The 20,183-nt window shown below is 40.4% G+C and overlaps 3 protein-coding genes across 3 annotated transcripts; 1 reads left to right on the forward strand and 2 right to left on the reverse strand.

The window, feature by feature from the left end:
- Window positions 1–7,603: 7,603 nt before the first annotated feature.
- On the reverse strand, window positions 7,604–8,176 carry LOC139108209 (uncharacterized). Its single transcript, XM_070666299.1, has one exon. The coding sequence runs from the start codon at window positions 8,174–8,176 to the stop codon at window positions 7,604–7,606; it is 573 nt and encodes a 190-aa protein (XP_070522400.1).
- Window positions 8,177–9,264: 1,088 nt separating this feature from the next.
- LOC139108210 (uncharacterized) lies at window positions 9,265–9,831 on the reverse strand. Its single transcript, XM_070666300.1, has one exon. It carries the CDS (start codon window positions 9,829–9,831, stop codon window positions 9,265–9,267), a length of 567 nt encoding a protein of 188 aa, XP_070522401.1.
- Window positions 9,832–18,775: 8,944 nt separating this feature from the next.
- LOC139108211 (zinc finger CCCH domain-containing protein 10-like) lies at window positions 18,776–19,373 on the forward strand. The gene is made up of 2 exons (XM_070666302.1): window positions 18,776–18,797; window positions 18,889–19,373. The coding sequence occupies exons 1-2, from the start codon at window positions 18,776–18,778 to the stop codon at window positions 19,371–19,373; spliced, it is 507 nt and encodes a 168-aa protein (XP_070522403.1).
- The last annotated feature ends 810 nt before the right edge of the window (window positions 19,374–20,183 follow it).

Here is a 20,183-nt window from a genome sequence, read left to right on the forward strand (position 1 = left end):
GTTACGTCTCCGACTCCGCGTCTCTTTTTTTCCACACGTATTAGAAAATTAGTTAAGGGAAACGTATACCGTACTCCATTGTAACACAAAGGAAAAAACTTTAGAACCTTCCAGAAAGACAATTCTTAAAACTAACAATTCTGGTACTTGCTATTGCGTGAAAACATGAAAAACATGCAACAAATTGTAAACGGGCGCAAACGAGACCCAGACAAAAGAAATTTGTCTGGACATGACAAAAAAAATCAAACCTAAAGGCTCATAAATATTTCAAACTCTGATTAGAAAGTCCATCGTAAGAAAAAAAAAAAACTTTTTTTTAAATGTAATTGCACCGTGGATCCTGAGCCTTAGAAAAACCAAGGGCGCGAGAGGCCCGTAATTACCGGAGTATGTTGTGCAGACAAAAGCAATAAAATTCAGGCAACACAATAAGTCATACCGATAGTAAAAGTTTTCCCACCATTTCTCTAAAAATGTTAGTAACATTCTGGAAGGTTCGGAAGGGATGATTCGCTGAGGTGGAGCCTCTTATAAACATTTTATTTTCAAAAACCAATGGATCTCGGAAACTCCTCACCAAAATCTAAAAACTAAGGACAAAAAACTTAGAAGTTTAAGAAACAGAGAATGGATAGGGCGCGAATGCCCAATAATTGTAAAATAGGAAAAGTGGAGGAACAGGCCCGGCAAATGAAAGTTTTGAGTTTCGGAAAAGTGAAAATTCGGCAATAGTCATCCCCTTTTCCGAGCTTATAAAATCTTGTGTTCCGGCGGTGCACGCTCTCTTGCTCACCAGATATCCAGCGCACAAATTTAATTAAGCAAATTGCGAGTGCCTGTTTGTGCAAGACTGCTAAAAAAACTGAGAAGAAGACTCCAGAAAATCTCCAAAAAGTAAGTCTCAACAAACAATTACGTTATCCCGCGAACTAAAATTGATTCCATTAAATGTTTATTAATCCAAAGTGTTCCTTTCATTAAATTTAAGAAAAGAGGGAAGAGATTGTCTGAGTCAGAGTTTCAAAGATTTGATTATGTTCTTTGGACTTCGTGGCGATTCAAATTTGCGAAGAGATTTGCTCCCAAATCGGCTGTGATATGCCGTCGAATAACTAGCGACTTATTGTGGTTCACGCCGCGAAATGTTGCTGGAAGTTTGGCGATTATCCACGGCTTCAAGAAAACGGGAAGCGAGCTTTGCTTAAGATGAACCGCGGAGATTCATTAATGGGCGAGCCGAAAGCTCTGGAAATCGTCGGTGACGAGTCTCTTTCGACGCTTTTTTTGTTAAATTCGTTAAATCTTTTCTTATAAAAATTAAAACCAAACTGTAAATTTTTAGTGAAATCGTCAAATAAGAAAACGTTGAAGAAGAGCCGGGCGCGGCGGAATAAGCAAATAAAGAATCTGAGGGAATTGGTCTGTCGGTTTTTCCTACAATACTAGGTCGCGGCGGCGCCAAACGAAGATTCGTGACTCCTTCGCGTCACAAGGAGAGACCGTGGTTCCCACGACCGGGCGCTCCACCACCATCACACATCCATGGAGACCCGAAGCCACTCTTTGGTTATTTCCCGCCCGACAAAACCTGCGACAACAACCTAGACTTATCAAATCAGTCCACGGAGCCGGGATCGGAGCAATTCCGCCCCACGACTCCGTCTTACTCCCCAGATTCATCCCTCATCTTTGATTCACAGTTTTCTGGAGGTGAATTTTGCGCCTGCTCCTCTCCTCTCACCCCGCCTCCTTTTCCTTTCGTTCCCGAGGAAGTCGACTCTCTGGGCGAGGATGATTCTATCTCTCTCCCAAAAGGAAGACTCTCACGATCAACCACCATCTCCCGTCCCGAGTATTGAGGTTCTCGAGAAGCATCCAGAACCAAGGGAGGTTATAGACCCTCTCCTGGAACTCCTTCGTAGGGCCTGTATTCTGTGGACAGATCCTGTTCCGAAAGGGGCCTTCTCCATCGGCCCTGACCACATTGAGCTAGAAGAGATCAGGAGGCAGGCGAGTTGCTCTCCTCCTGACTCTCACTTTTTCATCTATTATCCGGGGGTGGAAATTCCGTTCCTGGCCCCGATGCGACTGATTGATTTCGTTTTTCCTCGGTCAACAGTGAGGGTGTGCGAGATCGAGGAGATCACACTAGAATAATTCTGCGTCACATTCAAAATCACACACATTTATATTGTAAATATACACAGTTTTTAATATGTTTAAATTATATCTGCTGCTAAGACTCATTCCTTTCTCGTATTTTATTATTTTTTCCGTCAATTCTTTAAATTTGTTTTTATATTTTAGATGTATTTGATTAATATTAAATTTGTTAATTTTTATATTTGAAATTCCTGAACTAGTTATTTCGAAATAACCTAATAATCCTTTACTTGCGAAAGACCACTGCCGGTTTTGTCCCAGAAAATAAGGATTTACTTCCTTTCTTTAAAAAAGAACCAACTACGCGCTCAATCTTAATCTGAAATACTTGACTAATATATTTGCGCGTAAATTGCGTGGTTTCGGATCTCGAATCCCACGTAAAACTCGGTGGTACGTCAACTTCCTACCTTACCCACGAATATCTTTCCTGAGGATTTTCTCCGAACATCCAATTAATTAAATAATCATTTTCTTGATGTAACAGATCAATAGCGCAAACAATCATTCTTAACAGCTGAACATATACATTAGTCGGGGTTGTAGGTTGGAAGCCGGGTCACTATATCGGTTACGCAAAATGTGGTCTATATTGGCACGAATATGATGATCTTGGTCCAATTTGTGAGAGCGTTAATTTGAGCAAAAAAATTTAACCACATTTAATGTTTTATGTACTTTCAGACGATAAATAATTGTGATATTCCCCCCACCGAGGTTTATAAAAAAAACACCTAAAATTATAAAATATTTAGGTATAAGTTAACATTATTAACAAAAAGAACAAAAAATATATTAAAAATTACAAAATATTAAACAACAAAAAATAAAATAAAATACAAAAAATTAAAAAATAAAATAAAATAAAATAAAAATATAATATAATACAAAAAAAAAACAAAAAATAACAAAAAACTCCCAAAAAAACGAAAAAAATGGAGCCAAATTTTACCACGTCCCAGTCGTTGGTTCCGGGTAATGCAAAGAGTAAGAAAAATTAATCTGCCAAATAAAATAGTTCTAAATTGTTTAAAAAATATATTAATAATAGTATCCAGAACTATGTTAGAATATGACAATTTTAGAAGAATTATTATTTTATGTCGCCAAAATTGTCGTTTTACGACCAGCATCTTATCCTTACACGTAATAATATGAGATTTTGTAGCAAAATAAATGTTAAAAAAAATTTTTAATTGCCGTTATCATTAGAACTCTTTAGAAAAGCAATTAGCACAGAACTATATAAGAACTATTTTACATTAAGCAAAACTCTCGAAAATTACATAACATCTCAAACATATATTTGAAGATGGTAGTGCTAAATAATAAAATTTGTCTATAAAATTTTATAATAATTTTACACGCTAGAAATTTGAAAAGTTTTAACTAAGTAGAGATTTTTAAGTAGAGATGCAAATTTACATTACAATTGTAATAGAATTATTAAAACTTTCGAGAAATACACAGTATCTCACACTTATGTGTACGACGATAATGGATGTTAAAACTCCGCGGAATCGTCAGAACTATTGGCAAAACGTTTCTAAGTAGTGGAACTTTACTTCTTATTCTTTGTTCGTGATCAGTGAATTGAAATACGATTAGATGCTACGAGATGTAATCGGAAGTTAGCATCTTATTTATAAATAATCGATTTTAATTTTTTTTTTTCTGCGAAACCATTGTTAAAACTTATCAAGAACTGTAGAACTATGCTGGATGCAAGAAAGTATAAAGTTTATTTATGAGATACTAACAGTTGAGATGCCAACTTCACACACATGTTTTTTTCATCGAAATTTTAATTATTAAATAACAAATTATTTTTCTTTTTAAAACAAAGCACAAATAAGAATGTAAATATGAAAATTAAATAATTATGTCAAAGATATTGATTTTCATAAAAGTTGATCACAGATTTTCATGTATAGGGTAACTACTCCTTACAGATTGTGTGACCTAACGAATAAGGCGTCCCACTTCGGATCCGAAGATTGCAGGCTCGAATTCTGTCACGGTGGTATAATTTTTTTTTTTTTTTTTTTTGGAAAGGTATAAACAACTATGCAAAGACGAATACTACAATGCAATGTGTGAAAGTATATCGGTAAAAATATCATAAAAATCTTTAGTTTATTGTTGGTAACGTTTAAAAAAAAAGATTGAAGTTTTCCAAAAATGTTACGTTTGAAAGTTTAACTAAATCTATGTAATCTAATAAACGCTTTTAGAATTAACGGGGAAAAAAAAAACATTTTTGATATCCTAGACTATGTAAAGTATTTAATAAAACAGAATTTATGCAACACTACTCACATCATCAACGCTGCTAACGTCGACACCCTGCAGCAACAGGATCTCACACACTTCCACATAACCACCTGCTGCGGCGAGCAATAAGGGCCCCCGGCCATTCTGAAACACGACAAAAATTCTGAATTTCTTCGCGCAACCGTACCCGATAAAACTTACTATTTAAGAGCCGCGCACCAAAATTACTTGAAAATCTCTTCTGTTAATGTCTGATAAAATTTCTTTATTAACTATATTTAATCTCTTCAGTACAAATTAAGGTCGCACAAAGGTTTTTCTCACACTTAAATCTTTTATCACATATTAAGTCTTAAGTAAAAAACTAAAAAATACATTACCCCAAGTTTATACCGCAAGTTTCAAATATTGTATTAATAAAAATAAAAGATTAGTTTTTTATCCTTGACCTCTTATTTTATGGTCTCATAATTTACAATAAACCAGTTTTATAACTTAATTATAAATTAAGATTTTTTAGAATAAAATAAATTTTAAATAAAGAATATACTAAGTTTTTCCTCATAATTCATTATTTTGTATTCAATATGTATATGTGTGGTTTAAATAAATGTATTTTATGAGAACTTATTTGAATACTATACATATTCAATTTAAGCGACACGTGCCACGCTTTATAAGGAATCATACCGCATACAATAGTGAAGTAAGTAATTAATAGATGAAGTTAATATATTGCTGTTAGATGCTCTCAAAACCGTTAATAAAGCTTTCCAGTCAGCATCGCGAGTAATTAAAAGCGGAATTTAATTTAACGCTTTACGGTAGGCTTGAGGTTTATGGACGATGTTAATCAATTTATCCAATTTTTTTCAACTTTATTCTTTTCGTGAAGTAATTAATTATGTTACGTCCGAAGCCTGAAGTCAAGAGGGATTCAGGAAAATTGGAAGATTACCGATGCAACAGGGCAAAAACTTTTATTGCCGCTGATACAAAGGAAGGGACCGTATCGTTGCGGCAGAGGCGCACGTGCCAAGGTTTCGAACCTCGGGTCAACGCCTTAATAGATGCTTTGTCGCCATTTCCGAAACGCGTGCGGCCTATGGCCCTTTTTTAATAAAAAAATTTAATCTTATTTATTAGGATAGAGCCGCGCAAGCTTTAAGCAAGTAAAAACCAGAACCAGTTTGTGAATGAATGGTAATTGATTTTATTTAAATTGAAAAGGATTTCACATTGACGGTAGACTATTGCTTAAATAGATTAATGTAATTTTCAATTATATTTGTCTTTTGCTTTAAATAAAAATGTTATTGTAGATGTTTGTGTATGTTCGCGGGTGTACAATTTTTTGGTATGAGTGACTTTACATATGGTTTTCTTTATGAATGTGTGAATGGCAGTGTGCATGAGAGTGTCGACAGGACAGGGATAATTGGGAAAAATGAGAGGTTCTAGGAATCAAGGATGGAGAATGGGTTGACCTGAAGAAACAATTGCTTATCTCTGCTCTGTTGTTATAATGAATATAATGAGAGCCTGTCCAAATACAATTTCTTTCAAGCTGTTCGATTGAAAATGAGCATGACGAGCAAGGAAGCGGTGTACGAAATTCGGGATCCCTTCCACTTTGATAACCACACATATGAAAGGCACAATGTGGTAATTGAGATTCACAATTGCAACACCCTGGAGGTTTTCGGTTAGGAGGATATTGATAATTTTTGGTTTCATAAAAACGGGAACTTAGTGGATTGTTATCGGGAACGTAGGTAAAGGAGTTTTTTTGGGGTGAGAAACAACGGTAGGTTGACGGGATATCGAGGTAAGAAAATCTAAATCTGTAAACGGATGATAATTTTCAGATTTTGAAGGAGGTTTAGAATTAGAAGGGAATAGATGCAAATCAATTTCGAATGAGGGATAGATTAAACTTCTGTTATTAGATTGAGAAACTGTAGGAATGAATTTACAGCACGGCGCCGTTTGAGTGATATCCGGTGTAGTGTAAGTAATTGTATTTGTTAATAAGCGCGAAGGGGTCGAATTAGCTAAATTGTGATGTGTTGATGGTCCAGATGGAACAGGTCGCAAATTCTCGGTAGGTTGTTGACGCGTCAAATTCATGGAATATGACACTATAGTTTTCAGGGAGGTTTTATTAAATGTTGTGATGTTTTCTCTTTCTTTTAAGATTTATGTTTTAACTCACTTCTAGTGGTTGCGGCTTAGAGTCTGGCGGTCTTTGTTGCTGCTTCCTCAGGGGTGAGCGAGGTAGGCTGAATGATGGTTTCTGTATAAAAATGAGGCTTTACAAATTTTAAATGAGTTTATACGAACGCCACGAGGATGTTACGCGATCGTGGCCGGTTTGAGATTGTACGAAAAGGCGGGTGGAATTCCTTCGAGTTAGAGCCACGCGGCGGCACGCGGTGAGTACGTGTTCGCCCGGTGAGATCCGCACTGATGTTAATATGAGTTTCACTGAGTTTACTGTTGAGTCGAGAGTTTTGTAAGAGTTCGCACTGAGATGAAACTGCAATCACAATTATATAAATTCTGACGCTAAGACGCTGCAAAATCCTTTGAGTAACTGAGCACGAGGTTCAACACGCCTCGTGCTGCAGGATGATGTCTGCCAGTCAGTTCGTCGAATTTGCACACGGCGAAGATGCACTGGCTGAGTTGCATTTTAGACAATGGCTTGAGTCTTCCAGATGAGTCGTTCTATGAGTAATCTTCTAGAGTTTCGAGAACTTTGTTGCACACGAGACGATGCACAGCTGAGTGAACATTGAGATACTCGAGCCGGCAACGCCTTCGAGAATCGGAGGCAAAATATCGAACGACAGATCAATATCGATCTGTCGCCGGTGATCGGCCACGAGGTGCTGCCCCCGCGGCAGTGACAATACTAATTAACATATTTAAATTTTTTAACATTCCGCCTCCATCAGCGACAGGGTTGCTGATTACTCGAGTTTTGAGTAAGTTGAACTGAGAGGAGAGGCCCGGCGAATTGTGTCGAGGTCCTGACAAATATAGAATGACTGCCACAATCGTGACAAAACGATTGAATACAAGATTGTTCTGTAACAGTGACAACCCAGATTTAGGTACGATAGTAGACAATACGTGGGTAGGATCCGGGATCTTGGGTCTAATCCTCAGGTTGAGATTCTTCTTGATGAGGCTGCGGGAGAGGCAGAATTGCCAACTTCACCACAGGTCTGATAAGAGTGGTAGTTGCCGTCTTCAAGGTGACAACTTGAGTGAGTCCATCGTGTCCCGGGTGCAGTGCGATGATTCTGGCCAAGGGCCACTTGCATGGCGGCAGTCGTTCATCCGTGATGAGGACCAGCGCACCAATGTTGTTCTCGTTGTTTCGATGATGCCACTTGGTGATTAAACATTGTCGTTGAAGGTAGTGAGATGACCAATGAGTCCAGAAGTATTGCACTCGCTGTTGAATAAACTGCCACCGTGAGAGCCTTGAGATTTCCAAATAGTTGAGTGGTGGCTCAGGCACGGTGGTGAGAGCGGTTTCGATGAGAATGTGGCCGGGCGTGATTGCAGCAAGATCCTGAGGGTCATCACTGAGTGGCTCAAGAGGTCTAGAGTTTATATGGCCTCGATCTGAGCCAACAACGTTGAGATTTCCTCCATAGTAAGCGGTGTGTCTGCGACGGTCCGTCGGAGATGAAATTTGATCGATTTGACCACCGCCTTCCATTTTCCACCCATGTGTGGAGATGCAGGAGGATTGAACTTCCAGTGAGTTCCATCTTGAGCGAAGAGTGTCGCCAGTTCATGATGAGCTCGAGTCCCTTGCCTAAATAACTTGTTGAGTTCTGTGGCGGCGCCCATAAAGTTGGTGCCACAATCTGAGTAGAGAGTATGTACAAGGCCTCTTCTAGCAGTGAATCTTCTGTAAATGGCGATGAATCCTTCGGTTGAGTAATCGCTGACGGCTTCGAGGTACACGGCTGATGTCGTGAAGCAGACGAAGACGCAAATCCACGCCTTGTGAGTCTTTGCACCTCGGCCTCGCCAGGACTTGATGATGAGAGGACCGGCGTAGTCGACTCCTGTGTGAGTGAAAGGGCGCGAAGGGTTGACCCTTGAGAGAGGTAATTGGCCCATCAGTTGATGAGCACGGATCCTCCTCTCGCGGGCGCACCGAACGCGTTTGAGTACGAATGATTTCACAGAAGCTCGACCGCCGACTATCCAGTATGATTGTCTGATGTGTGCCAAAGTGAGTTGTGTGCCTCCATGAAATGTTCTCCTGTGCGCTGAGTCGATCACAAGTTGAGTGAACGGAGAGTGTCGCGGTAGAATCGCAGGATGTTTTGCGTCTGGTGGAAGTGATGAATTGTCGAGACGTCCTCCTACACGTAGAAGTCCCTCAAAGTCGATATAAACGGTAAGTCTGTTGAGTACGTGAGTCGTTGGCAACCTTGGTGTGAGCGGAGAATCTTGATTTCGTGCGAGAAGTGAATTCCTTGAGTTGCGCTGATCCAATAATTTCTCGCCTTTTCCAATTTACTTGGTAGAATCACCGTGGTTGAAATCGCGTCACAGGTTTGTCTCAGTCGTGAGATAAACCTGAAACAGAGAGCTGTTATTCTCAATAACTTGTTGAGTGATGAGTACCTGTAGATTAGCGTCCACTGGTAATCCGGTTGAGTCGTTCCAACGAATGAAATCCCTGGTCGTGCTTCAAGCTCGCTGTCGTTGCCTGAGAGCGTTGGTTGAGCCGGCCATGAGTGATTCCAAAATCCATGGCGGTCCCGTCCACCATAGTGAGTGTTGATGAAGTTAAGCGACGGTCATGCCTCTTGATGCACAATCTGCTGGATTAACAGTTCCGGGAACATGTCTCCAGTGAGCGTTGGAAGCGAGTTCTTGAATTAATGTTACCCGGTTCCGGACGAAATCCTTCCAGCGAAATGCATGTGATTTGACCCAAGTGAGTGTTGTCATTGAGTCCGTCCACATGTGAGATGAGGCTACGTTCACGTTGAGAGTGGCTTGAACGTATTTCATGAGTCTTGCTAAGAGCAGCGTTGCTGTGAGTTCGAGTCTCGGGATAGTCAGTCTCTTGAGCGGTGCGATCTTTGTTTTCGAGCAAACAAATGCACTAGTGGGCCCTATAGACGGTGAGTGTGTGATGATATAAATGACAGCTGCCATGGCAAGTTGAGACGCATCAGAGAATCCGTGCAATTCCACAGTTGAGTCGCTCCAAGTATTAAACCACCATGGAATTGTGAGTCTGGCCAGTTGAGTGAATTCTTCTCTGATGACGAGCCATCGGGTGAGGATCTGAGATGGTAATTGATCGTTCCATCCGATTTTGTGTAGCCAGAGCTCTTGCAAAAACATCTTAGCTCGGATGACTACTGGTGAGATGAAACCGAGCGGGTCAAATATCTGAGCCACTTCAGATAACATGAGGCGTTTGGTGAGTCGTGAGTATGATGAATTTTCTCTGGAAGAGAAGATTAATGTATCTTGTTGCGGTGCCCATTACAATCCGAGAATCTTGGTTTCGCAATCGCCGAATAAAATATGAGTACCCTGGTCTTGAGATGAAGAAATAGAGTTGAGAAGGTCTTCATGAGTGGCGTGCCATTTTGCCAATGAAAAACCACCGGCATTGCACAAACCGATCAGGTGATTTGCAATTTTCTTAAGTTGTTGAGTAGAATCTGCTCCACCGAACATGTCATCGACATATCTGCCATGGGTGATGGAAGGCACGGCAAGAGGGAATCGATGTCCTTCGTCCTCAGCAAGTTGCAGCAAAGTTTGTACTGCAAGAAAAGACGCAGCCCTTGTGCCATATGTAACGGTGGTGAGTTGAAACGGCGTCTCGTTGAGTTCTTCGTCGATCCACAGAATACGCTGAAGATTCCAATCTTCTTCATGTACTCTGATCTGTCTGAACATCTTGGTGATGTCCGTAGCAAACAGATGACGATGATGTCGAATCCAGAAGAGCACATCTAGAACGTCAAGTTGCAATTTCGCTCCAGTATGCATAATGTCGTTGAGAGAACGACCCGATGAAGTTTTACTTGAGCCGTTGAAGACGACTTTGAGTTTTGTCGTTGTGCTCTCTGGTCTGAGTACTCTATGGTGAGGCATATAGTAACACTGGTTACGTTGAGAATTTGCTGGTGCCTTTACCATATGATTAAGACGCTGATATTCTTCCAGAAATTGTCGATATTGTTGATGATATTCAGGATCTCTTGACAATCTCTTGAGTAAACGTTGAAGACATCAATGAGCGTTGAAGTATGAGTCTCCCAATTCCTTGAGTGATGAACAGAGTGGTATTCTGACGACGTACCGTCCGTCCGAATCTCGTGAGTCTTCTTGAAATGATCTTCGCATTGCTGTTCTTCTGGTGTGAGTTGTTCAGTTGATGATGCAGGAACTTCCTCTTGTATCCAAAACTTGGTCAGCAAATCTTGAAGTTCATCTTCCTGTCGTTGAATTATGGCGTGGCATGATGTGAATTGTTTTCCAGATGGTACGCAAACAGGTCCGAGGACGAGCCACCCGAATATTAAAAGCTGTGCAATTGGCGTCACTGGTGAGTGTTGGATGATGTTTGGCTTGATGACTTGCCCGTAATAATCCGCGCCGAGGATGATGTCGACGGACCGTGGTGTCAGGAAGTCAGGACCAGCCAGAGTTAATTTCTGCAAGTGAAGCCAATCTTCTTGAGTAGCTTCAAATGATGGTAATGTTGAAGTCACAGAATTCAAAATGTGAGCATCGATGACAACCGTCGCTGAAGTATGAGTAGCATAGAGCTTGAGTTCGACAATTCCTTTCGTATGAGTTGACTGGCTGCCACCAATTCCAAAAATTGAGATTGTTGAGTGCTGCCTTTGAATTTTGAGTTGTTTCACGAGATGCTCCGACACGAAGGTGAGCTCGGATCCTGAGTCGATGAGTAGTCTTACGGTATATTGAGTTTTCGGAGAGTTGAGTTTTGCCAGGGCCGTGGCCAACAGAGTTGAGTGAGATGAGTCGAGATTATGCGTTGAGTCGGCGATTGCACCACCTCTTCAATGAGTTTTGGCTATAGCTGCCTTGCCAGCCGCGATGAGTTCCTCGCTCGGGAAGGTCTCGTGCAGCATGGTGTGGTGCCTGCGCGGACACTTCTTACACCCATGCTTGCTTTTGCAGGCCTTGAGATGGTGTCGGCCTAAGCAGTTAAAACACAGCCTCTTATCGATGGCTATGTTGTTTCGTTCCGGTGGGCTGAGTTCTCGAAATCTTTGGCACATCACAATGAAGTGAGGCCCTTGGCAGCAGTCACAGGTGAATTGGCTGCCGGATGAGCTCGAGCTGCCTGCTGAAGTCGGACGAGTGGCCACATTACTCGTTTTGCGTTGAGTCGAGCTTCGAGGTGGCGATGAGTGCGGCAGATCCGGAAGAGCTTCGATTCTCTCCAGGGCTCAAACTCGGCTGGTGAGAAACGTCCGAAATTGTTCGAACGTCGGGTAATCGTGAGTCGTTCCAAGCGACGCCTCCCACTGCTCATGAGTGACCCTGTCCAGCCGACGTGCTGCATGATGGACCAGCACGTAGTCGAAGAAATGTTCGCCGATTTGTAATGAGTCGAGCCCTTTTTTTGCCTCCGCGAGTGAGTTGATCATTGAGTCCAGCGTGGCAGCCTTCCGTTGAAGTGAGGTCGAGTCATTGAATAACTGATCCAGATAAGACTGGATAAGTGCTCGTTTATTTTCATGCCGCTCGTAGAGAAGCTCCCAAGTCGGCTGAAATGAGGCGCCCGACAGCGGCATCGACGAGACGAGTTGCGCCGGCGATGATTGGAGGCAGCCGCGCAAATAATACGTTTGCTCGACGTCGGTGAGTCTTGCATTTTTTATAATGAGGCTCTTGAATAAATCGCGGAAGGCCGGCCACGTTGAGTAGTCGCCCGAGAATTTCGGCAGCAAAATCTCGGGCAGCTTTGAGTGTTTCTGCGGCGTTGGCTCCGCCGCTTGAGTGGACGATGAGATGGGCACCAGTGAGTGCTCGAGTCGGCCCAGCAGCCGGCGTACGTTAAAGTACGCCGACGCTTCTTTTGCGTAGACGCTCTGAGTGAAATACTCATGATCAATGAGTGCCGCCGTCCAGGTCGCCTCAAAGTAGGTGTGATCTTTGAGGAACGCCCGATGAGTTTCCTCGACCTGGCCTTCGATGGAGGTGAGTTCCTCCAGCTAAATGGAAGAGGCGTCGGCGGCGAGAGCGTCGTTAAATTCGGCGTACTGCCTGAGTCGTCCAAGCTGAGTCCGCATCTTGAGTTGTAATTCCACCGGCAGCCGGTGGAGAGGCTTGCCGGGATGAGGCTCGAGATTCCGCCGGAACCTCGAGTTGAGCAAGCGGGGTAGCGGGGCGGCTCCGCACCGCCTTCGTTTTGACCGTGTCCAGCTTCACGACCTCCGCCTTGATTGCTTCTTTGAAAGGAGGCACTTCCACCAATGAGTCGTCCGACGATGATGATTCCGTTCGCTTCTTTGCCGCTTCCATCTTTCTTGAGTCGGCCATGAGTTCACTTAACGAGATCAGTCAATGAGCACGCCGGCACGGTGAAACATGAGTATTTAATTTTGATTGTTAAAAGTCGCGAAATGTCTTAAAGTATACGCTAGAATTAATAGCGTACTCTTGCGATATACTTCTATCCTTGTCTACCCGTATAAACACGAACGCGTGCAAGAGAGAGAGCGAAGGTGCGCCTATAATAATTCCTTAGCGTTCACTCATGCTTTCTCTCTCACTCACGGGTCGCGAGCGAGAGAGAGCATGAGAACGCCCCCCACCAAATTTTCCTCCGTCCTCTCGCTCCTTTCGGCGTTCCGCGCCTCACGTACGCGATCCGCGGTGAGGCCTCACGCACACTACCCCACCTCACGTACGGGAGCCGCAGTGCGACAGGCCATTATTGCCGGTGACTGTACATCAGAATATGGAATTTTATAATGTGAAAGCAAATGGCATTGTAAAGCAGATTTTGCAATGGAGTCCGCAATTTCATTTCCTGCAATACCTGCATGAGATGAAATAAAAAAAAACGAAACGGAGTAAGAAAGATCCCTAGCTTGTACAAATTTAGACTTAATTAGAGTAATTAAATAATTGTCCTGATATGATGATATGATGAGAGAATAGTGCGTCGAGACAGCTCTTGGAGTCCGTAAATATTACAGCTTTAGCAATTTTTAACTGAATAATAAATAGAAGGGCCTGATAGATAGCCCATGCTTCGGCAGAAAACACAGAGGTATCTGAGGGGAGTCTGTGAAGGATTTTGAAATTGAGATCTGGAGAATATATACCCGAGCCAATAGCAGGAATAGAAGGATCCCTAGAGACATCCGTGTAAAAAGAAACGACATTATCTGTAAGATGAGAGATGGCAACATTAAAAATTTTATTAATAGAGATATTACTTGGAAGTGAATTAATCTTCAAGGCAGAATAAGAAATACAACAACTAAAGGCAGAATATTCATAATTAAATGAAGGAGAAAAGACAGACTTAAACACATTATTTCTCTGAAATTCCAATTTGCAAAATAAATCAAAAATCGGTATTTTGTTACGAGCTCTGGTCCTTTTACCCACGGAATAAAGATTGTGCTTAATGCCATATAAGCTGTTAAGAGTAATACTGTATTTGAACGAAAATAGTTCATATAAATATTTAGAGGTAAGATATTTGAATCTAGAAAGCAAGGGAGTTTCCTTAGCTATATCCAGAATAACGTTTATCGGAGTAGACTTCCTGAAACCTAGCGCGGTTCTAATTGCTCTGTATTGCGATCTTCGAATTGCAGTAAGGACGCACTTATTATTACAAACTCTGAATACCAAACTGCCGTATTCAATTATGCTTCTGAGGCAGGACCTGTAAATGTTTAAAAGCGACTGAAGATGAGCTCCTCACGAGGTGTTTGCAAGAGAAGAAATTATATTATTTAAATTCAAGGTGCAATTTTCCATGCATTTTAGAGTCTAAAAAGATTCCTAAAAATTTAGTTAAGTGAACAAAAGGAATAATAACGTTATTAATAGATAGAGGAGAAATAATCTGACGAATGGGATTTTTCCTAGAAAAAAACATATGTTTAGATGTATTGGGAGAGAAAGATAAACCTTTATTAGATAGATATTTACAGATACCTGCTAAGTAGCGATTGACAGAGGCAGCGGCCAAAATGGAATCTTTGCTGAAAAAGTAAAGAACAATATCATCAGCGTACTGAATAATCTTGGTGTCCAAATCAATAAAATCGCCAATTTCTCTTAAATAAATGTTAAAAAGTATGGGGCTGAGAATAGAGACTTGGGGAGTCCTTTTGTTAGCAAGAAGTGGACACTGAACCATTAATCAGAAAAAGAATCTCCCTATTAGTCAAAATGTTAAGAAGAAATTTCCTGACTTTATATGGAATGCCTATCTTCTGCAGATCTTGAATGAGGATGCTAGGAATGACATTATCAAATGCCCTTTCAATATCGACAAATACACATACCGTATTCTTGCCAAGAATAAAAGCTGCTCTAACATCGTTTGTCAAAGTTACAAGATTATCTAGACAGAATTTTGAGCGACGAAAACCAAACTGAAAATCAGGCAGAATGGAATTGGCCTCTACATACCACCTTAAACGGAGATAAATACATTTTTCAAATAATTTTAATAAACAGGACAGGAGAGAATTAGGTCTAACCCCTTTACCACCTGCCTTTGGAATAAAAATTATAAGAGAGGTTTTCCATGAATGAGGGATAATACCCTGATCAAAGAATTGGTCAAAAATTTTTAACAAAACCGATTGGACAGAATTAGGAATTGCACTTATAATTTTGTTATCGAATCTATCAAAACCAGGAGCCGAATTGAGTTTGAGGGATTTAAGAGATATTTTAAATTCATCCAAAGAGATGGCCTCATCCACCCATGCCTGACACACAAAATTAGATTGATCCAACACCTGAGGAGCAGCAAGAGCCTTTTCAAGATCCGGATTACATGAGGAGGGGCATATCTTAGAGATAGAGGCCTCACAATCAGTTATGAAATTTGAATGAGGAGCACTCAAAGCGTTAAATTTCCTATTCCCAAACACTCTAATCAACCTCTACAAGAAATCGGAAGGAGTAAATTTATTAAAGTCAGAGCATAAATTCCGCCAACTTAAAGTCTTCTGTTTCTTTAAAACCTTTTTACAACAAAAATTTGCATTTTTATAATTATTAAAATTAGAGATAGAAGGATTTGACCTGAAAGCCTTTAAAGATTGTTTTCTTTCTTTAACAGCTGCTTCGCAAATTTCGTTCCACCAAGGGCCAAGGCTGAAATTTGAACGAGGAATATAAGAACCCTGTTTTTTCTGAGGTCTTTCGGAAACTTAATTTATGTTTTCTTCCAAAAAATTGGAGAAGGAGCTGTAATCAACCAAAGGATTGCCAGAATAATTTTCAATTAAGGCCGGAGAATTGATTTTTAGTGAATAACTTAACGATTCAATTTGTTCGCGATTTAACGCTCGGAGAGACCGCGCTTTTGATTAGTGTCGCGCATAATTACGCGATGGCACCACGTCGCAGACCGGCAATTTATCGATAATCCGCGCCATGTGCGGCATTTGCTGGTTCTAATGCTTTTTTTTGTTCCGAATGTCAGTGCGTACAGACGGCTCTCGAAGTGTCTCTGAATTCTCATAGTTTTTGTGGTGTTAGCTCAATTCATAAAGTGACCGGTGGTCAAGCGGTGTTAGTCAGGAAGTGCGAGAATCTTTCTCATTCATTGTAAAGGCAGTCGGCTCACGAAAAGTACGGATACAGCCTCACTGTCTGTGCACGTGGTAGCAACGTGCTCGAGCATATGCTCACGGCGTTCTCGCTATGCACGCTTATTTTGCGGAATACGTCTTATTTCCTTAAGACTACTCGTTTGTGTTAATCACCGCGCCGGTTTACTCATTGCTCATTTAAGTAATCAAGGACCGCTGATATCGTGTGAATAGTCGACGCTCGCGGACGCAATCATCCTGGTGGCACGTGGCCCATTCTGGCCATCAGGTTGACTCGGCTTCTCGCGTGATAAATTTTCCGCGCTACCCGTAAGATCTAGGATATCTCACCGTAACTAAATTAATTCTATTACACAATTTCTTCTTCATTTAATTTGAATTTATAATTATATCTGGAAAAGGGCTGAATGAAAGAATTAACTTTAATAAAGATAGAGAAGTGGTCACTGCCAAATAAGTCATCGAAAATATCAAACTCGCAGGCCAAAGAGATGCCGTTTGATGCTATTGAGAGATCTATAGTTGAGGAGTAGTTATTAAAAACATTTAAATAAGTGTGAGAGGAGTTATTTAAGATAAGCAAGTCATTAGAATCAGTAGATGGGTATAGGCCGGTTCTGGACCAATTCGTGTTAGTGTGTCCGTGTGACCTAGGGCGAGAGGTAATGACGTCACGCGGGGAGGGGTGTTTTTCCAGGAATCGCTCCTTTGTCTGCGATTCTCGGAATCGATTGTTTATAAATATAACAATAACATAAAAGTTATGAAATTTGATATTTTAATTACGTAATTTGATATTTTAATTACGTAATTTGATATTTTTAAAAAATAAATAAGTGCGTTATCGCGCCGCGGTATTTTCCTGCGGCATCGCGAATTTCAAAGGGTTGGCATTTTTCAAAAGGGAAAGGGGAAAGGGGGGTCTTATTTTTACAGGGGGTAAAGGGGTGGGGGTGGGTGTTGGGGGTGATCACGCGAGTCTTAGTCATGGCGTCGGCGGCGGCGAGCGGCGGGGCGGCGGCGGATCGCAAAGGATCGCGCGCCCATCGTTCCGTCTCGCTCGCACCCGTTCGCGCCGCCTATCGTTCCCTCTCGCTCGCTCTCGTTCACGCGTTCGTCACCATCGACTACGACTCGCTCGCACCCGTTCGCGCCGCCTATTGTTTATAAACAATTTAGTACACGCTCATACGATTCGAATGCGGGTGACGCTGCACGTACACCCCCGGCTAATCGCTCCTCCTTATTATCTGATTTCTCTCTCACTCAGATACGTATGTTGCATACGAACGAGGGCGGACTCACAATTATAATAAAATGAAGGATGGAATAGAAGCGATTAAAAATGATACGTGCCGATTACAAAATTATATATTTATTTTATGAATATGCGTTAAAATATATTACCCATTTTTCACGCGAGTCTTAGTCAAGGCGTCGGCGGCGAGCGGCGGGCGGCGGATCGCAAAGGATCGCGCGCCCATCGTTGCCTTTCGCTCGCACTTGTTCGCGCCGCCTATCGTTCCCTCTCGTTCTCGTTCACGCGTTTGTCACCATCGACTACGACTCGTAGTTTTCATGCGTAGTATGCCGCTTTGAAATATAATATTAAACAAAAGTTGACACTATGAGGATGCACAACTGTCGGCTCGAGTGTATTTTCCTCTTCTTATTATTCTTACGATAAGAAAAAATTTTAATAGGTTCGCTAATGTCGTGTTTATCAATCGCTCATGTGGTATTGATTCCTTGCCCAAGACAATCATCGAAGAGCTGTGCGATTCATGTAATCCGTAAATGGGTAAGTATAAAGATAAATAAAATAAAAATATTTTTATTCGTACGAATAGTAGCCGTAAAATTTTAATATTACAGAAGGACAATTTTGCGTAAAGCCAACGTCACCGGCGTCTTCATTGCAATCATCATCATCGTCGTCGTCGTCGTCGTCATCGTTGCTCGCATTATATCGATTGTATAAGATAATATCGTTAAAATATAAAATTGTATTTTCTCGTTCAAGTGCCATTCGCGTTCTCGCTCACACCCTTTCACGCTCTCACTCGCATTCTTTAGTTATCGTTTGCAGATGCGTAACATGCTATCGCTAGATTCTTTTCTATATACCCGTGTGGTCAAAAAATCTTTTGCGTTTGTATGGGCTTCAAACGTTGTAAAAAATCTTTTTGCGTTTTTCTCTTGGTCAAGTGTCGTTCATGCTTTTCTAGTAATCGTTTCAAGATGCCTTCGTTAGATATGGACGATTCTTTCTACACGCCTATGCGACAAAAATCTTTGGCGTCTGGAATCTTTTGTATCACGTTTCGTTTTCGTTGGCCCGGCGTCTATTTTCTTTGTTTATTGATGAGAACGACGACGACGACGACGATGTGACCATGCCTCACTCTCAGTCTCACATCCGTTGGTGCAGGAGCTCTTTTTGAAGAAAGTTTTGACAGTGAAGAAAACTTATAGTAAAAATGGCATATTTTGGGGAACCAGGTATGTATTATAATAGAATTTATAATAATTTTTAGAAAAATAATTTAATCTGTTATAAAATAATATATAATATGTATTTTTATGTTTTTAGCTCAAAAACAACAGCTCTGCCGCGACTTCCAGCGAGGAGCCTGCTCGAACAGTTATTGCGCGTTTGTGCACCCTTACAGGTATTGTTTCAATTACCAAAATAAGAAGTGCACAAACGCGCAATGCAGATTCTTGCATGTAACGAGTGTGGAGCAGGCTCGTTACGAGGCCACCGGATTATCGTCAGCGAAATTACGCTACGAAGTTGGACGCACCCTGCAGAATTCCATCATCTGCGGGGACTACAAGGCCGGCAGGTGCAACAGGACGGACTGCCAACGTCGGCATATCGGGCACGACGAAAAACTTGAGTGCATAGTGTGCTGCGGCGAAATTGTGTTAGACACGTTCGGGGCGTCCAGTTGCGGGCACGTGTATTGCTACACGTGTGCCCTAAAGTGCCAAGGCCCCCCGCGTCCGTACACTATGCTTACGGTTGTGTGCCCGGTATGCCGATCCGTCGCTAGTTACGAACAATTGCATTAGCTTATGTTGTTTTTTGCGTATATTGTATTTTTTTGCTTATGTTGTTTTACTTATGTTGTTTTGCTTCTGTCGTTTTTGCGTTGATTGTATGTAATGTAATTTTAAAGGTATTTTTAATGTAATTTTTAATGTAATTTTTAATGTAATTTTATGTATTTTTATGATTATGTTTTTTTTTTTATACTTGTATTATTTTTAATTTAATTTTTAATTTAATTGAATTTTTTTATGTTTGTATGATAATTTTTTGGTATTAAATAAGATAAAAAATATTATATTAAAAACATATTTTATTTCTTATGTATGAAATATATTTTAATGATTAAAAAAACTTACAACTAATAAACTTGTGTACAATTACTTTTAAATATAAAAAATAAAAAAAAAAAAAAAAATGAATACATAAAAGTGACTATATAATAAAAAATAAATATATAAAGAAAATAAAAATTGGTATATGGTATCAAATAAGATTGAAAATATTTTCTTAAAAAAACATATTTTATTTTTATGTATAAAATATATTAATAATAAAAAATGAAAATATAATACAAAAAATGAATATATAGTATAAAATATAAAAATGAATATATAAAAAAAGAATACAAAGAATACAAAAATAATAAAAATAAAATATTAAATAAAATTTAACCTAAACTTATAAACTAAAGGTGTATTAAGAAAAAATAAAAAATGAAAAATGAAAAAATATACAAAAATGAATATATAATATAAAATATAAAAATAAATATATAAAAAAAGAATACAAAGAATACAAAAATAATAAAAATAAAATATTAAATAAAACTT

Source organism: Cardiocondyla obscurior, linkage group LG14, assembly GCF_019399895.1.
Source record: "Cardiocondyla obscurior isolate alpha-2009 linkage group LG14, Cobs3.1, whole genome shotgun sequence".
Lineage (NCBI taxonomy): Eukaryota > Metazoa > Arthropoda > Insecta > Hymenoptera > Formicidae > Cardiocondyla > Cardiocondyla obscurior.